Here is a 20,069-nt window from a genome sequence, read left to right on the forward strand (position 1 = left end):
ATATATATATATATACACACACACATACATACATACATACATACATACATGTTTTCACCTATATATTCACAGCGGTAATTCGAAACCAATGATTCACGTTTATTTAATTACATTTTAAACAACAAAACAGGGTGTACTCCGTATTTTACCCATAAATAATTAAAAGTTACGTTTTAAATACCTAATTTATCAAGTATTATCTAACTCTCCATTGTTTCCAAGAGTGAGTGCTCCCAACAAGGGTTTCTTTTTCTTTTTCTCTCTTCTCTTTATTAGCTATATATAATAATACATTTACCAATTAATGGTTTTTCAAAATTTGGTAAGAGAAACCGTAGGTGATGGAGCTGCTGAGCAAAACAGCTGGCTAGGCTGAAATACAGATTAAATAATGAACAAAAAAAAAAAAAAAAAAAAAAGAAGAGGATTGCTCTGCGCTCCAGAGATCACTTTAAATTAATTAATTCATTGATTAAGTGCAGTCTAGCAGGGAGAATAATTGACTCAATGAAACTCAACTTTTAGAAAAAGATTATTTTATCATATCAAAATGTTATTGTTTGGCAAAGACACACAAAAATCAAACAGTTAATATATGTAGCAATTAAAAAGATCAGAGGTTTCTTCTATTACCACGTGCAGTTGCACACAGGACCCTGTAGTAAATTTCAGGAACCAGCACGAGGGTAATTATTGTTTGTATGCCTCAAATAATTTATTAGCCATTGTGGAGCCATCTGTGGATATTATTTATGTTATCACACTGGGACGCCAGTGTTAAAATCAATTGACATTTTATTTAAAGAGAGCCTTCTTTCTATGTTTCAAAAATCCTTTATTCAGAAACATTGTATGTTGCCTTAAACAGCACGTTCTCAGAGACAGATACAGGTCTCTATCTATTGTGCATGCAAGAGGTTGGAACCTCCGATCATTTTAATTGCTACATATATTAACGGTTTTTGTTTGTTTTGTGTGTCTTTGTCAAACAATAACATTTTGATATGATAAAATAATCTTTTCCTAAAAGTTGAGTTTCATCGAGTCAATTATTCTCCCTGCTAGACTGCACTTAATCAATGAATTAATTAATTTAAAGTGATCTCTGGAGCGCAGAGCAATCCTCTTTTTTGTTAGCAGCATGACTAGTGTAGGGAGATCCGCGCTGGCTCAGGACGCCCCTCACAGCGCCTACACAGTGTTGCCGAGCATTCCTGGAGCGCAGCCTGTCAGTGCTGCACTCCCACCCAGCAGCCTCCCTGAACCTAATGAACTTTAAAAAAAAATAAAAAAAGACTAGAAAAACTCCTAGGAGCTCCCCTAGCTGTGACCGTATCCTCCGGGCACATTTTCTAAACGGAGTCTGGTAGGAGGGGCATAGAGGGAAGGGCCAGCCCACACTATTAAACTCTTAAAGTGCCAGTGGTTCCCAAAGGATCCTTCTATACCCCATGGTACTAAATTGGACTCCAGCATCCTATAGGATGTAAGAGAAAATACCATAGCTAGTGCTAAATGTATGTATGTATGTATGTATGTATGTATGTATGTATGTATGTATGTATGTATGTATGTATGTATGTATGTATGTATGCAAATCAGCTGTATTTTGTTTGACAGTTTCAATCTAGGCATAATCTAGCCGGTAAAGCCTTATCCTAATAATTTTGTAACAACCCTGGAAGTGTATTAACGGTAACTGCATTTAGTGGATATCCTAAATTGCAACAATCACTATTAAGATAAATCCTCAGTTTAGCCAGGAAAGAAACGTCACCAGAACACAACTCCTCACTTCTTAAGGTGCATACATGCAGTGAGATTTTGGCCATCTTCGATTTTGACTATGCAACGGACTATGGGGGTAATTCAGATCTGACTGCGGATGTGCGTTTTTGCACAGCGAGTGATCAGATCCAAACTGCGCATGCACCGCACCGGCGCTTTGCGCGGCTGCAACGGGCATCGGTGCCCTGCGACGGGATGGTGCAAAGAATCCATTCGTATGGGCGTCTGCAAGGAGATTAACAGGAAGAGGCCGCTTGTGGGTGGCAACTGGAAGAGCAAGTCCTGGGCTGCGCAGAGACTGCACAAAATCAGTTTGTTCAACTCTGGTACACATGCGATCGCACAGTTGCACAATGAAACCCCCCCCCCCCCCTCCCCCTGTGGCAACGACTATCTGATCGCAGGGCAGCAAAAAATGCAGCCCAGCGATCAGATCTGAAGTAGGCAATATGTGTGCTTGCGATATTGGCTATGTGCGATTCCGACCAAGTGCCAATTTTGACTATACTGTAGTACTAGAACTAGATAGTCAAGATTGATTTGCCTACAGTCTCCCTAGCCTTGTGACTATAGAGTCAAAATCGCAAGGATAAATCTCACCGTGAGCATGCACCTTTACAGGGACTTTCTGTACCAAGGTTCTGAGCATGGGGCTTTTCGCATCTGGTGGGCGTGCTATTTTTCTGCACACCCCTTTCCCATACAGTATATTATCTGTGGTGGAGGCAACACTCTAATGCTTGCAGAAAAAACAAAACAAAAAAAACAAAAACAAAACACATGGCTAAATAGGGGAGAACAGTTACCTCCCCTTCAGGCCATAGATTCTGATGATTCACAAATGTGCCAATAGTAATATGCTCACAAAGGACAGTGCATGCATAATATGAACGTTTTATTCATCCAACACAGTGGTCTCCAAACACAGTCCTCAAGGACCACCAACAGTTCACGTTTTGCAGGTCTCCTCAAAGAATCACAAGTGAAATAATTACCTCCACCTGTGGACCTTTTAAAATGTGTCAGTGAGTAATAAATACACCTGTGTACATGCAAGGTGACCTGGAAAACATGAACTGTTGGGGATACTGGAGGATAGAGTTTGGGAAACGATAGATAGATATACATACATATACACACACACACAAGCTAAAATGGCGGCACTCAGAGACTTGTAGGAACTTTGAAATAGCTTTTTTTAATTCAACGTTGAATTAAAAAAAAATGAAAAGCGCTATTTCAAAGTTCCTACAAGTCTCTGAGTGCCGCCAATTTCGCTTGTGTATACTGGGACATAGAACCCCTGGAGGGCACCGGAGCCATTACCTTCTGCCAGTAAGAGGCAGCTAGTGCCGGATACTTGAAATAAATATTATATATATATATATATATATATATATATATATATATATATATATATATATATATATATATATATTATTTTTTACTATTATTTTTTTTTTTTACACACATGCATATATATAAAAAAATTTTTTAGAGCATTATAGAAAAGTACAAAGATGTTACCGGAATCACAACAAAATCAGATTCTTCCCGTTCAATTGAGGCAACAGATTTTTTTGGTTACTGGTATTTAAAGCATCGTTCTATCAACCAAACATGACTTACTGTAAGTGAGTTTTTGTCTCCATTCAGCTGGCTGTCATCTCTAGATTTCACATATCGACGGTGGTTTTGATAAAAGTTGGACAGCCCATAATACATAAACACAGTGCTCTACAAAAAAAATAAAAAAATAAAAACAACAACAACGGTTTAAGGTACTTGGGTAATGTTCAAAAGGATATGCTGTCTATCTTTAGATTTTACAGAAAAATATTTGTAAGAAATACTTATCCTCCATAAACATCTAGTACCACAGGGGGAAAGAATGTGGAACAAATTGAAATAAACAAAAAAAATACTGTGCTTTATCACCACAAAACACTGGATAAATGGAAAATATTTATTTATTTATTACAGTCAACTAGTTCCTGGCCACCTTTCTGAACTTTAAGTATAAACTATGCAGTACCAACTAAAACACTGTGCAGTTACAATAGACGACACATAAAAGGTAGTTTGAGAATAAACAGAAATTGGCTGTAACAAAGTTAAACCCATCTGACAAATAAAGAATTATAAACATCCACTATTACAGAACACAGCAGTCAATGACTGGGCTAGAAATAAAAAATAAGATTTTAAACCTACCGGTAAATCTTTTTCTCCTAGTCCGTAGAGGATGCTGGGGACTCCGTAAGGACCATGGGGTATAGACGGGCTCCGCAGGAGACATGGGCACTATAAAGAACTTTTAGTATGGGTGTGCACTGGCTCCTCCCTCTATGCCCCCCCTCCAGGCCTCAGTTAGAGAAACTGTGCCCAGAGGAGATGGACAATATGAAGAAAGGATTTTGTTAATCTAAGGGCAAGATTCATACCAGCCCACACCAAACACCATATAACCTGGAATATACGCAACCAGTTAACAGTATGAACAAAAAACAGTATCAGTCAAAGACCGATCTTAACCGTAACATAACCCTTATGTAAGCAACAACTATATACAAGTCTTGCAGATTTAGTCCGCACTGGGACGGGCGCCCAGCATCCTCTACGGACTAGGAGAAAAAGATTTACCAGTAGGTTTAAAATCTTATTTTCTCTTACGTCCTAGAGGATGCTGGGGACTCCGTGAGGACCATGGGGTTTATACCAAAGCTCCAAACCGGGCGGGAGAGTGCGGATGACTCTGCAGCACCGATTGAGCAAACGCAAGGTCCTCCTCAGCCAGGTTATCAAACTTGTAGAATTTAGCAAAAGTGTTTGAACCCGACCAAGTAACTGCTCGGCAAAGCTGTAATGCCGAGACGCCTCGGGCAGCCGGCCAAGAAGAGCCCACCTTCCTAGTGGAATGGGCCTTTACTGAATTTGGTACCGGCAATCCAGCCGTAGAATGAGCCTGCTGAATCGTGTTACAGATCCAGCGAGCAATAGTCTGCTTAGAAGCAGACGCGCCAACCTTGTTGGCTGCATACAGGACAAACAGAGCCTCTGTTTTCCTAACCCTAGCCGTCCTGGCTACGTAAATTTTTAAGGCCCTGATTACATCCAGGGACTTAGAATCCTCCGAGTCCCCCGTAGCCACAGGCACCACAATAGGTTGGTTCATATGAAAAGAAGAAACCACCTTAGGCAAAAATTGAGGACGAGTCCTCAACTCTGCTCTATCCACATGAAAAATCAAGTAGGGGCTCTTGTGAGACAAGGCCGCCAACTCTGACACCCGCCTTGCAGATGCCAAGGCCAGCAACATGACCACTTTCCAAGTGAGAAAGTTTAATTCCACCGTTTGAAGAGGTTCAAACCAGTGCGATTTAAGGAACTGCAACACCACGTTAAGGTCCCATGGCGCCACAGGTGGCACAAAAGGAGGCTGGATGTGCAGCACTCCCTTTACGAAAGTGTGGACTTCTGGGAGAGAAGCCAATTCCTTCTGAAAAAATATAGATAGGCTCCATTAAGGTACAGATTTCGGCCCTAACTTTAGGCCCATATCCACTCCTGTCTGTAGGAAGTGGAGAAAACGGCCCAGATGGAAATCTTCCGTAGGAGCATGTTTGGTTTCACACCAAGATACATACTTCCTCCAGATACGGTGATAATGTTTCGCTGTTACTTCCTTCCTAGCCTTTATCAGAGTAGGAATAACTTCCTCCGGAATACCTCTCTCAGCTAGGATTCGGTGTTCAACCGCCATGCCGTCAAACGCAACCGCGGTAAGTCTTGGAACATGCAAGGCCCTTGCTGCAACAGGTCTTCCCCTCGTACTCTGTTTCGTCTTATGATTCTCAACACTTTTGAGATGAGAGGTAGAGGAGGGAACACATAGACCGACTGAAACACCCATGGTGTCACCAGGGCGTCTACCGCTACTGCCTGAGGGTCCCGTGACCTGGCACAATACCTCCGAAGCTTTTGGTTGAGGCGTGACGCCATCATGTCTATTCGAGGAAGTCCCCAAAGACTTGCTAACTCTGCAAAGACCTCTCGATGAAGTCCCCACTCTCCTGGATGGAGATCGTGTCTGCTGAGGAAGCCTGCTTCCCAGTTGTCCACTACCGGTATGAAGACTGCTGACAGAGCGCTTACGTGATTTTCCGCACATGAGCCACGGCTGTGACATTGTCTGATTGAATCAGAACCGGTAGGTCGCGAAGAAGATACTCCGCTTGTCGTAGGCAGTTGTATATGGCCCTCAATTCCAGCACATTGATGTGTAGACAAGCCTCCTAACTTGACCATAGTCCCTGAAAATTTCTTCCTTTTGTGACTGCTCCCCATCCTCGGAGGCTCGCATCCGTGGTCACCAGAACCCAGTCTTGAATGCCGAACCTGCGACCCTCTAGAAGGTGAGCACTCTGCAGCCACCACAGGAGAGACACCCTGGTCCTGGGGGACAGGCTCATCTTTTGATGTAGGTGTAGATGGGACCCCGACCATTTGTCCAGAAGGTCCCACTGAAACGTCCTCGCATGGAACCTGCCGAAGGGGATGGCCTCGTAGGCTGCCACCATTTTTCCCAGAACTCGAGTGCAGTGATGAACAGACACTCTTTTTGGTTTTAGCAGGCCCCTGACCATGTTCTGGAGGTCCTGGGCTTTTTCTATTGGTAGAAAAACCCTCTTCTGTTCCGTGTCTAGAATCATGCCTAGGAATGATATTCGAGTCGTTGGAATCAACTGTGACTTTGGCAGATTGAGAATCCAACCGTGTTGATGCAACACTCTCAGGGAGAGCGACACGCTTTTCAGCAATTAATCTCTTGATTTCGCCTTTATCAGGAGATCGTCCAAGTACGGGATAATTGTGACTCCCTGCTTGCGCAGGAGCACCATCATTTCCGCCATTACTTTGGTGAAAATGCTCGGGGCCGTGGAAAGCCCAAACGGCAACGTCTGAAACTGGTAATGACAGTTCTGTACCGCGAAACGCAGGTATTCCTGATGAGGAGGAAATATGGGGACATGAAGGTAGGCATCCTTCACGTCCAGCGACACCATAAAATCCCCTGCTTCCAGACTGGATATAACAGCCCGGAGTGATTCCATCTTGAATTTGAACTTTTTCAAGTATAGGTTTAGGGATTTTAGATTCAAAATGGGTCTGACCGAACCATCCGGCTTCGGGACCACAAACAGTGTTGAATAGTACCTAAGAAAAAAATCTATGAAAGCGCTATACTGAGTAGTGTGTGTCGGTTATCCAAAACCTCCTTATCTTTACAAATCAATTCCTCCAAAAGATGGACTGCTGCTCTCAAATGTGGGGTGTTGAGTCCCAATACTTTATAGCACAAGAAACAAGAAATATATTGAAAGCGCTGTCCAAATTTAAAGAGTATTTTATTAAAATTAATTTTTTAAAAAAATGATGAATACATCCACAATAGATACTAATCCAAAAGGTGTCTATTAATAATATGTCCAATAATGGTCATAAGTATTTTAGGGACTCCTTTTGTCCCTGCAACACTTTTTAAGACACAACTGTGCACAGTGGATACAATTTTAATAAATCTTATTATCTCATTAAAAAACAACCAATAATCTATAGCCTAGAGGCAAATGATCCCCTACAATTTACACCAATTAATATAATCGACTTAACAGCCTTTCTAAATTAGTAAAATTTCCTGTCAATAAAACACAGTCCCAGTTAGGATTGTATGGATCTATGATAATTAGTGATCACTGAATCCTTCCACTTGGAGAATCATATGACTCCGGATGTTCAAAGTCACTGGGATTATAACATACTCATTATTTGGAGCAACCAACAATTGCTAATCAGTGGATTATCCTCTCCGGGAGTACTCAAACTGAATGTCTGATGTTCTCTCACGGGCGTCCCCGTGTAATTAGTACGAGAATTATTTATCTATTCCACTTTGATAATAGCATTTGTCATGCTACGTTATAGATGTAGTTCTTTATCAGGCTGTATACAGATTATAAATGGTTGTGTCTCACCATGTATTTGCGGCTGCGTCTCCTAATGGGCATAAGGTTCTATTCCATGCGCACTGCACCGTCTCTCTGCCGTTGGTGATCCGGCAACCACCTCGTAGTATCCGGCAGAGTATTTTCCACGGCTGCGCCTCTCGTTGGATCTTTGCCTCTATCTTGTAGAGGCACCTTACTGCCGTCCAAAGTATAATGGCCCGCCTCCCGCTGTCCAGGTCACGCTGCCAGCACTCACTGCAGAACCTCAGGACGAACGGCTGTATTCTCGGCCGGGCTCACCGTGTCACATCTACTTTGAATGGCAAAATTAAATGCCCTTACTGGACGCTTCTCTGCCGCTTTCAAAAACTGATGTCTTCTGAGGAAACAGCCGGTGTAATTTGGCTGAGAAACGCGTCAAGAGTTGCTCCCGAGCAGTGTGGACATCAGTTTTTGAAAGCGGCAGAGAAGCGTCCAGTAAGGGCATTTAATTTTGCCATTCAAAGTAGATGTGACACGGTGAGCCCGGCCGAGAATACAGCCGTTCGTCCTGAGGTTCTGCAGTGAGTGCTGGCAGCGTGACCTGGACAGCGGGAGACGGGCCATTATACTTTGGACGGCAGTAAGGTGCCTCTACAAGATAGAGGCAAAGATCCAACGAGAGGCGCAGCCGTGGAAAATACTCTGCCGGATACTACGAGGTGGTTGCCGGATCACCAACGGCAGAGAGACGGTGCAGTGCGCATGGAATAGAACCTTATGCCCATTAGGAGACGCAGCCGCAAATACATGGTGAGACACAACCATTTATAATCTGTATACAGCCTGATAAAGAACTACATCTATAACGTAGCATGACAAATGCTATTATCAAAGTGGAATAGATAAATAATTCTCGTACTAATTACACGGGGACGCCCGTGAGAGAACATCAGACATTCAGTTTGAGTATTCCCGGAGAGGATAATCCACTGATTAGCAATTGTTGGTTGCTCCAAATAATGAGTATGTTATAATCCCAGTGACTTTGAACATCCGGAGTCATATGATTCTCCAAGTGGAAGGATTCAGTGATCACTAATTATCATAGATCCATACAATCCTAACTGGGACTGTGTTTTATTGACAGGAAATTTTACTAATTTAGAAAGGCTGTTAAGTCGATTATATTAATTGGTGTAAATTGTAGGGGATCATTTGCCTCTAGGCTATAGATTATTGGTTGTTTTTTAATGAGATAATAAGATTTATTAAAATTGTATCCACTGTGCACAGTTGTGTCTTAAAAAGTGTTGCAGGGACAAAAGGAGTCCCTAAAATACTTATGACCATTATTGGACATATTAATAGACACCTTTTGGATTAGTATCTATTGTGGATGTATTCATCATTTTTTTTTTAAATTAATTTTAATAAAATACTCTTTAAATTTGGACAGCGCTTTCAATATATTTCTTGTTTCTAGTGTTGAATAGTACCCTTTTCCTTATTGGCCTAGGGGAACCTTGACAATCACTTGCTGTTGACACAGCTTTCGAATTGCATCTAATATCACTTCCCTCTCCGGGGAAGAGGTTGGCAAGACCGACTTGAAAAATCGTCGAGGGGGCACCTCTTCGAACTCCAGTTTGTAACCTTGGGATACAATTTCCAACACCCAAGGATCCACGTCTGATAGAACCCAGACCTGGCTGAAGAGTCGAAGACGTGCCCCCACCGGTGCGAACTCCCTCCGTGGAGCCCCAGCGTCATGCGGTGGATTTAGCAGAAGCCGGGAAGGACTTCTGCTCCTGGGAACTAGCAGAGGCAGGTGTTCTCTTACCTCTACCCTTACCTTTGGCGAGGAAAGAGGAGCCCCGACCTCTTCTGGACTTATGCGACTGAAAGCACTGCATCTGATATGGTGGGGTTTTCTTTTGCTGTGGGGGAACAAAAGGCAAAAATTTAGATTTACCCGCGGTAACTGTGGAAACCAGGTCCGCGAGACCATCCCCAAACAAAACTTCACCCCTGTAAGGTAAAACCTCCATACGTTTCTTTGAGTCGGCATCACCCGACCATTGGCGGGTCCACAGAGCTCGTCTGGCCGAAACTGCCATGGCGTTGGCTCTGGACCCAAGCAGCCCCTCGTCTCTTTGAGCGTCTCTCATATATAAGACTGCGTCTTTAATGTGACCTAAAGTCAGTACAATGGTATCCTTGTCCAGGGTATCCATGTCAGCCAACAAGGTATCTGTCCATGCTGCAACAGCGCTACAAACCCATGCCGCTGCTATTGCCGGTCTGAGTAAAACACTCGTATGTGCATAAGTAGACTTTAAGGTAGTTTCCTGTCTACGATCCGCAGGATCTTAAGGGCCGCGGTGTCTGGAGACGGTAGCGCCACCTTCTTGGACAGACGCGTTAACGCCTTGTCCACCCTGGGCGAGGATTCCCACCATATCCTGTCCTTTGCAGGGAAAGGATACGCCATAAGAATCCTCTTGGGAAACTGCAATTTTTTGTCTGGAGATTACCAAGCTTTTTCAAATAATTTGTTCAGTTCATGAGATGGAGGAAACGTTACCTCAGGTTTCTTTCCCTTAAACATGTGTACCCTCGTGTCAGGGACAGACGGGTCATCTGTGATATGCAAAACATCTTTTATTGCCATAATCATATAATGAATACTTTTGGCCACCTTAGGGTGTAACCTTGCCTCATCATAGTCGACACTGGAGTAAGAATCCGTGTCGGTATCAGTGTCTGCTATTTGTGATAGGGGACGCTTTTGAGACCCTGACGAGCCCTGTGACCCAGTCAAATCCGCGGATTGACTCCCTGCTGTTTCCCTGGACTCCGCTTTGTCCATTCTCTTACGTAATAAGGTCCCATTAGCATTTAAAATATTCAACATATCATACCAATCATGAGTCGGCGTTGCCGACGGAGACACCACAATCATCTGCTCCACCTCCTCCTTGGATGAGCCTTCCGCTTCAGACATGCCGACACCCGCACACACACACAGGGATATATCTATAAGGGGACAGTTCCCCAACAAGGCCCTTTGGAGAGACAGAGAGAGAGAGAGAGAGAGAGACAGAGAGAGAGACAGAGAGAGAGAGAGAGACAGAGAGAGAGAGAGAGACAGAGACAGAGAGAGAGACAGAGACAGAGAGACAGAGAGAGAGAGAGACAGAGAGAGAGTATGCCAGCACACACCCAGCGCCAACGGACACTGGAAACAATTCCCAGATATAGTGCTTTTTTATATATATTAACAGTGTAAGACACTCACTGCGCCTAAATGTGCCCCCCCCCCCCCTCTTTCAGCCCTGTGTCACCGATCTGCAGGGGAGAGTCCGGGGAGCCAGCTTCTCTTCAGATCACTGGAGAAAATGGCGCTGGTTAGTGCTGTGAGCCCAAGCTCCGCCCCCTCTTGTGGCGGGCTTCGGCTCCGCTCAAAATTACAATTTATGGCGGGGGATGTACATATCTACTGACTCCGCAGCCCATATGTGAAAAATGCCAAAACAGAAGTTTATATTGCTGCCCAGGGCGCCCCCCCTGCGCCCTGCACCCATCAGTGCCTGTCAGTGTGTGTAACGTGTGGGAGCAATGGCGCGCAGCGGTAAAGATCTGAAGTCTTCTGCCACCTTAGAAGTCTTCTTTCTTCTTATACTCACCCGGCTTCTATCTTCCGGCTCTGCAAGGAGGACGGCGGTGCGGCTCTGAGACGAACGGCAGGGGGAGACCTGCGTTCCGATCCCTCTGGAGCTAATGGTGTCCAGTAGCCTAAGAAGCAGAGTCTATCATTTAAGTAGGTCTGCTTCTCTCCCCTCAGTCCCACGATGCAGGGAGCCTGTTGCCAGCAGTGCTCCCTGAAAATAAAAAACCTAACAAAATTCTTTTATCAGAGAAACTCAGGAGAGCTCCCCTGTAGTGCACCCAGTCTCCTCTGGGCACAGAATCTAACTGAGGTCTGGAGGAGGGGCATAGAGGGAGGAGCCAGTGCACACCCATACTAAAAGTTCTTTAGAGTGCCCATGTCTCCTGCGGAGCCCGTCTATACCCCATGGTCCTTATGGAGTCCCCAGCATTCTCTAGGACGTAAGAGAAAGATCAATATTTTCTCTCTCTAAAGAAACATTTCAATTAATACTGTGCACGTGTATCCCTAATCCAAAGAGAACTAGAGCAATAGTACTCTAATTGCATCTAAGTGCCAGCCAAATGCCGAGGTGTTTTGTTGCCTTTCATTTCTACATATTTCTTTTACATAATGCTCGGAATAGGGAAAACAAACAAATAATTATGTTGCAAACAAGTAACTGGCCATGAAAGTATAAAAAAGGTATGCAGTTAGGTTGTCACTAATCAAAAAGGTCAACAGCAAAATGTCAACAAAAGAAATATTAGGGCTGGTGTCAGGCTTAAAATTGGGTGTCGACCTTATGTACCAGTCTCAACTGATCATTGACATTCTGAACATGTCGGCATAATGTTGGTCAACATTATGGTGTCTAAATAATGACCGTTTACATTGTTATTATCAACAATACCAGTTCTTTATTAAATGCATCTGTCCAAAAGGAAAGAGGTTAATTAAAACTTGCCATCCTCCACGTTTAGCACCGCCTTCTTATCTGCCTATAAGTGGGGGCTAGAGATGGTCGCATTCCATTCCCAGCTACACAATTCACAATAACCCTGCAGTACAGATTTATGTATGGCCCCAGCACCGCTGCACGGAGCTGCCTACTGACTGCAGCATCGGGGCCTCTATGCCATAGTCCCGGCTCTGCATGCTGCCACCAAGCAAACCCTCCCTCTTCAATGCCTGAGATGTGTGTCCAGACAGCCTCACTGCACAGGGACAAGAACGTCACTGGCCGTGGTGGCTGTAGCGGGGTACATGTTGACGTTGGGCGGGCAGATTTTTGGGCCTCAGTAGACCTTGCATTTTTTTTTTTATATGTTTTTATGCCCTGCTGGCTATTTGTCTTCCATATCTGCTTCTATGGTTTTGACTTTTCATATTGCTGGACTCACCTCTGTGATCCCCATTGTATTTTGTACACATGGTCTAGTATGTTTGTTTCTTTATGCCATTATTCGGTATGCAGTTTGCAACATTATAGTTTTTGATTGAAAAGAACAATTTCTTGTTGTTGTATACCATTCTCTCTTTAATGCTGCATCACTGATTCTGCAATTTACTGCTATGGACTGCTCATCCTGCCCACTGTAACCTTTGTAGTGCACCCTAGATGGCTGCCTCACACGGTACTTCAAAGACAGGATGAGCGACCCATGGAATTATTAAGGCAAGGGGTATCCCGTTAGTCCACTATGTATTTTTTCCTTGTGTGTCCTATTTTCTATGCATATTTGCTTACTGTAACCAATTTAGTGCGAGCCTGCATACGTAGGATGAAGAATCCTGCAACTAATGACCAAAATGGCTGCCAAACCCTTTGTAGTATCTCCACGCTTTTCTGTATTTCATTGTTCCTGTATTCATTCTATTTGTTGAGCACCCCGAGTCCCATTGGAGAAAGAGAGCTATATAAATAAAATTACTACAACTATATTACTCCAATAGTTATAATTACAGTAAAAAAATGTTTAAAGCACCAAAAAGGGTGAATTCATGATTTTAAAGAACATTTTGATAACATGAAACAATAATTGTAGAAAAGAAAGCATTAATACCTCAAATGCAGTATCCAATTGGAAATAAATAGTACAAGTACAATTTGAGATCCCTGAAACGTTAGAGCACTTGTAGCATTCACTATTCGACTCTATCCCAGTGTAGTCAATCTGGAACAAAAACATTAAGGTCAGTAAAATAATATATAAAAATTAACTACACTTTATATATCTCTTTAAACAAAACGGGCACAGCACACAAAAAGAATGATCACAAATCCAGAATATTAGATGGGTGCAAGGTCAGATAGTATTGCAGTCAAATTTGTAATCCATACTCCAGTAAAAAAAAATTAAAATAAAAAAAAACACCCAGCAAACCAATCACTGGGGGCTATTCACTTGTTTGTCCTAACGCGATAATTAAAGCACACCCATTGTTGCTGTTCAATTGTTTTGGGCGCCCTTTAATTATCAGCTTGTCATGTGAGGTAGACCGGGAAATGTCCTGTTTGGTCGGCCAAACAGCTGACTTCTCGCACACTTCAGCTCACTGCCTCCGGGGATGCGAGCCGAGTTGCCACTGCCGCGTCCAATGGGCATCTGACCGGAACACCAACTCAATAGCTCCAATAGATGCCCATTAGTTAAAACATTGAGTTTCAATTCAAAATAAGTATTATAATGCAAGCAACATTCCCACAGGGGTAAGAAATAAAAATATACTTATCACTAGCATTGAATAGCACATCATAAAGCAGAGGTAATAGCCCCCGGAGCATGTCTGTGCCGTCTCACACCTTCCTAATGGGCTCCAGAGGGTTCAGGTTGATCATTTACACATCATGAGTACAGGAACTGGCAGCAGCTCTCTCTTTTTAACATATCACAATGTTTCTTTCAGATTTTACATTTCCTTAATACTTTCTCTTTTTAATGTAATTTTGATGAAGCTTTTATTATATAAAAAAATCTCAGCTCTCTGGGGGATATACAAGTCTTATATGATTCTTTGACCTTAGAAAGGCGCGTCCCCCACCCCTTCTTTTTATCACTAAATATACGTATATGTAAAATTGTGAACTTAATATACCCCTTAGAAAATACTATTTTAACTATGTAGATATAGTGACCTATGCATCTTACAACAATGTTTCAAAACTAAGAAGCTCGTTCTATATGAATTGTTAATGCACTTGCAGTGAACACTTATTAAAAGAATCTTTAATTAGGAGCAATAATATCACATGCATTTTACCTGCATCTCTTTTGAAAAGCATCCAGTCTGTTTTGGTTTAAGCTTCCTTTAAACAAAACTTGTTTCCTTACCTTGTTTATTTTAAAACGTCAAGTGTTACTGCCATATTTCTACCCAAACAAACATTTCCTGATCTAAAATAAGTTTTCCTTTAGAAGTAATATAGTGTAGTGGCAGCAAATTTCAGTGTATTCTTAAATTATATATGCATAAAGACAACGAGGACAAACTGATGAACGATGTGGCAAAAGCAAGTTTGCAAGCAAAGCCCAAACCACACCTGAAGGGGTTATTCAGGTGCAGAAGCCAATTGGCGATTCTACGTATATCGCTCAATGTTTTTGCACTATGCATGCGTCTGAGCCACAGTGCACACACTCAATTGATTTACATGAGCGGTTGCAGCGAGATTTTAGTCGTAAAGTTAGTGACAGGAAGTCAGCGTTTGGGAGTGGTCACGGCCGTTTGGACGGATTGGTATTGGGTTACCGACGGCTGGGACCCTGGCGGTCAGCATCCCGATGCTGGGATCCCAGAAGCAGAATGCCAGCGGGGATGAGCGCAGCAAAGCCCCTAGCGGGCTCGCTTCGCTTGCCACAGGCTCTATTCCCACTCTATCGGTGTTGTGGACATCCACGAGTGGGAATAGTCCCCGTTAGTCGGCATGACGACTGTAGGGATTGAGAGCCTGCGGTATGTCGGGGGGCGGTCTCGTGACCGCCAGTCACATAATACATTCTGTTTGGACAGTGTTTTCTTGGTGTGCATAGCAGCTGCCATCACACTTGTTACTGGACATGCCTGTGCGTTCTGGGAGTAAAGCTCAGCCTGCGCATCTACAGAGGTACTCGGGATTTCCAAAAGCAGTTTAGTGGTGGGGATGCTCCGGATGCTCAGGAGAATCCGCCCGAATTCAGCATCGTGAGAGGCAAAAGGTATCCAAGGCATAATGTCTTAATGAATGTGTAAACGGAAGACCATATGGCTGCCTTACATATCTGTTCTGTTTAAGCACCACATTGTGCTGCCCATAAAGGACCTACCTTACGAGTAGAGTGAACAGAGACATTAGCCAGAACAGGGAGATCAGCTTGAAAATATGCTTTGTCATTCAAAGTCATCTTGCCAGTGTCTGCCTACCAGCAGGTCATCCTCTATTATGAAATCCATAGGGAATGTAAAGAGAATATGCTTTTCTGATGACATTGATACAATCTATGTAGATCCTTAATGCACGGATCACGTCCAGCGATGCATCTCTCGCAGAAAAGGTCCAGACCCTAAAAGGCCGGGACAATATTTCCTTTGTTGAGGTGGAACTTAGTCATCACCTTAGGAAGATACCCAGATCTAGTTCTGATAACTACTTTATCTGGATAAACAATCAGAAATGGGGAACAATATGACAAATCACCAAGTCGGATATTCTTCTAGCTGACGACTTAGTCAGTAGAAAAGACACTTTAGTTGTCGACCATTTATAACCCATATTTTTAAGTGGTTCAAATGGGGCAACTTGAAGGACTTTCAGGACTGAACAAGCCCCACAGCGCTGTAGGAAAAACCAAAGGTTGAATGCGCAGCATACCCTGGAAAAAAGGTACACACATCCTGTAAGTTTATCATTTACTTTTTGACTTCACAGTCGATGCAGACCCTTGCTTCTCTTCTCTCAAAGAAGCCATCTATTCCTGTCTGAAGGAATGCCAAGACCCTGGAACTCTGAAAAAATGTTAGGGTCCCATTCACCTACAGCACCTGGTGTTTGCAGATGTTCCCCATCCAGGTACTCACCAGGCCCAACACTGCATAGCTTCCCAGATCTGGTGAGATTGGGCATATCCAGTGTGGTGTGGCTGTAGATTTTCTTTCACTGCACCATTGAATATAGGCTTGCCATATTTGGTGATAAATGTGAGCCAAGGAAGGTTTCCTTGCTCTGAAACTGTTTGAAAGTACCCTCTTGACCTGAGGATAGTGGTTTCAACGGCCACGCTGTCAAAGACAGTCGACCCACATGTCTGTGATAACCAGGACCCTGCATTAATAGGTCTGGACATTGAGGGAGCAGAAGTAGAGCATCCATTGCCATTCTCTGCTGGTCTTCCTGTTTAAACTTTCTCACCACCCCAGGTAATAGGGTAATTAGAGGAAAACCCATCCACCAGATGAAAGTCCTGTCTCATCGAAGGCATCCACAACGATCGCACTGGGATACTTTGTTCTTGACCCGTATGTGAGCACGTTGTTGTTCAACCAAGACGTTCTGAGATACATCTCTAGCACGCACCTCTTGTTTTCTAGAGTCCAGAAGATCTCTGTGTGTAGAGCGCATTCATTCCTCTGAATGGTGTATCGACTTGAAAAAGTCAATTTCCCCATTTAGGATTCTCGGGCCGAGAACGGCGGACAAGATTGGATGATGAGGTCCTACCCACTTAGGTATGTGACTTACCTTCTTCATCCCCTTTTCGGCTGAGAGTTCCTCCCTGATGTTGAGGTACCCTACTGCCCCATGCCTACACCGGTGCCCTGTATATATGGCCCAAGGTTTCAACCTTTATTGGTAGACAGCACTTTGGAAACACAATCTCCCCAACACTAATCCTAGTGTCAGAATCTCCAATCTGATATTAAAAGGATTTTCCTTTGTCCCGCTGGGATGTCTGTAGCCACCAGGCTAATGACCTTCTTACTTTTATTGTAAGTACCATAGTCGGTCTTTATTATCTGATGCAATCCATTAATACTTACCACACCTTGTATTCCCAGCTGGTCCCTCCAGGTACCAACCAGGTCCACACTGCTGATCTTCCATGATCAAATGAAGTCTGGGCATATCCAGTGTGGTGTTTGTAGATTCTACTAGGTAAGACTCAAACGCTGGAGAGACCTAGAGTGGAATTGTGCATACTCCCTCCTTTCAATGCAAATACCATCAAACCCATCCCCACATTGCTGCGTAAATGGACACCGTTTGACTGTGTGGCGATTCTTGAATCCTATTTTGAAACCTGGATCTATTGTTGAGAGGTAAAAAAATTACTCTCTGCAGACATGATCCAGTACAGCCCCCAAGTGAGTCATCCGATGTGACGAAACTGGAGACGATTTTCCCCAAGTTAGGAGTCACTTGCCCCTGCAAACTCGTTATTGCTGTTGCCGATGACAAAGCATAATCTCTGTGACTGTGCCAGGATTAAAAGATCCTAGGTATGGGAAAAACTTTAACCCCTGCTCGTGGAGATAAGGTGTTGTTACCCCCATATTTCTGGTAAATACTCTGGGGACTGTGGCTAACCCAAAGGGTAAAGCCTAAAACTGAAAAATGCTTTTCTGGAGTATAGCAGAACCTTGGATAACACTGATGGATAAGGATATAGGAACCTGTAGGTAAACCTCCTGCATCTCCAGGGTTCCCTAAAAACCCCTGGTTCCATGTCACACATAAGGAACGTATGATTCCATGTTTCCAAATGTATTTGCTCAGCATTTTTCGGATTGAGCATGAGTCGAACCGACTCCTTTGGCTTCCGACTAAACCAGGTTGAAGTAAAATCTTGTCCTTATTTGCCAGGGGAACTGGAATGACTATTCCTGACTGAAGCAAATTTCTGACCTGCTTCTTGCAAAGCCAGGCCTTCGTCTATAGCCGAGATATGTTTTCGCCTTCAAGACAGCCTAACTAGAGATACCATGCCAAGTCTGTGTGACCTGAGGAAGTTGGCCCCCCAACCTGGGATCTCCCAGGCGTAGCCCACACCATCAGCTGATGGTTTAATTTTTCTACAGCCACCTGGAATTCCACGATAGCCATCCGAGTACTAACCAGGCCCACACTGTAGATCTTCTGGTATCTCAATGGTTTCCTAGTCTCAAATCACACTGACGTGGGATTCAGCCTGTGATAGGCTTCTATTGATAGTGTAATAGTGTAATACCAACACGTGAACTGTATGTGGAAGGAACCTGACTTTCTTGGAGTCTGCTTCTGACTCCAAAATATCTGTCAATTCTTACCAAAAATGAATATTTTCAGAACAAGACAATGATTCCACCTACAGCACCTGTTATTCGCAGATGTTTCTCACCAGGCCCCACACTGCATAGCTTCCAAGATCTGGTGAGATTGGGCATATTCAGTGTGGTGCGGCTGTAGATCTTCCACTTACCCAGCTTAACTGCTCTATAAGCAGGTATAGTTAGGGCTGATTCCCTGGAGTAAAAATTTTGCCCATATCCAATGCTTCCAGGAACATTGCAGGTTTTTATATGAGCCATATGAGATTCTTGCTCTACTGAAATCTCCTTCCATTGCATCAGCCCAGGCAACCACTGCCTTTACCATTTAAGCCGAAGCCAAGGCTTGGCCTCATGACTGCCCTACACAGGAAAATTGAAAGCAAAGCTAATGTAGATTCTCCTTATCTACTTTAGGAGCGATCTCTCCTTTTTTTAAACAATCCCCAGCTGGAAGCAGATCATAGGAATTCAATTTCTTAGGAATTCTAACTTTTTATTGGGCGTAATCCAAACCTCTTCTATGATTTCCGTCAGCTGATCTTGGAACTCAAATATTGGGATGTTTAAACAGTTGCCTTGGCTTTTAACACAGGCTTTGCTGTATCCTCTAAGGCAGTGATTTCCAAACTTTTTTGAATCACGGCGCCCTAGAATAATCAAAAAAAATTTCACGGCACCCCTAGGCCAAAAATTTCTTATTGAGAAATTTAGAAATAAATATTACATTAAGTAGATTGCGTTTATAGGTCATCCTTAGGGTCAGTTGTGTGGTGAGGGACAAGATTTGCTTCTGTTTGGCCACATATTTTTTGACTGGCAGCCACCAGCACTGGTTTTGCCTATTATATTGACCATGAATAATTTGAATTGGTCCTGGACCACCAACCCAGGGCAACCCTGCAAGTGTCCCGAGGCACCCCAGGGAGCCACGGCACACAGTTTGGGAACCTCTGCTCTAAGGATAAGATGGCTTCATTGCTTTCAATTAACTCAGCTATATTCGAGAGCTGAGACCTACCTCTTTTTCATATGATGAAGTAGAATAATTGGGCTTTCATCTTCTGATGAATCTAAACAATGTGTAGCCTGCGAGGGTGAAGGTTTACTTACCACTGGTTCTGAGAAGCTGCTGCTGTAAGGGCTTGTAACCCTATTCCTGGTACAGGATTTTGGGGAATTATCCATCTAAATTTACTGGGTAAAGCTTGTGTAAATATAGCCCAAGGTGGATACACTTGTACCTGCATCCGCTTTTCCTGCTGAGCTAAAACATTATGCATACAAGCCACCCCGAACCAGATCATAAGAGGATAATACAGCTTCAAAACATGGTATGAGTGTCCTCACCATTGCTG

The 20,069-nt window shown here is 43.4% G+C and overlaps 1 protein-coding gene across 1 annotated transcript in view; it reads right to left on the minus strand.

The window, feature by feature from the left end:
• TMEM30A (transmembrane protein 30A) overlaps positions 1–20,069 on the minus strand; it is a 130,540-nt gene that overhangs the window by 50,970 nt on the left and 59,501 nt on the right. The window contains exons 2-3 of the mRNA XM_063916826.1: positions 13,494–13,604; positions 3,418–3,525 (exon numbers count right to left, since the gene is read on the minus strand). Coding sequence (XP_063772896.1) covers positions 3,418–3,525; positions 13,494–13,604 — 219 coding nt within the window. The remainder of the gene's footprint in view (positions 1–3,417; positions 3,526–13,493; positions 13,605–20,069) is intronic.

The sequence above is a fragment of the Pseudophryne corroboree genome, chromosome 4, assembly GCF_028390025.1.
Source record: "Pseudophryne corroboree isolate aPseCor3 chromosome 4, aPseCor3.hap2, whole genome shotgun sequence".
Lineage (NCBI taxonomy): Eukaryota > Metazoa > Chordata > Amphibia > Anura > Myobatrachidae > Pseudophryne > Pseudophryne corroboree.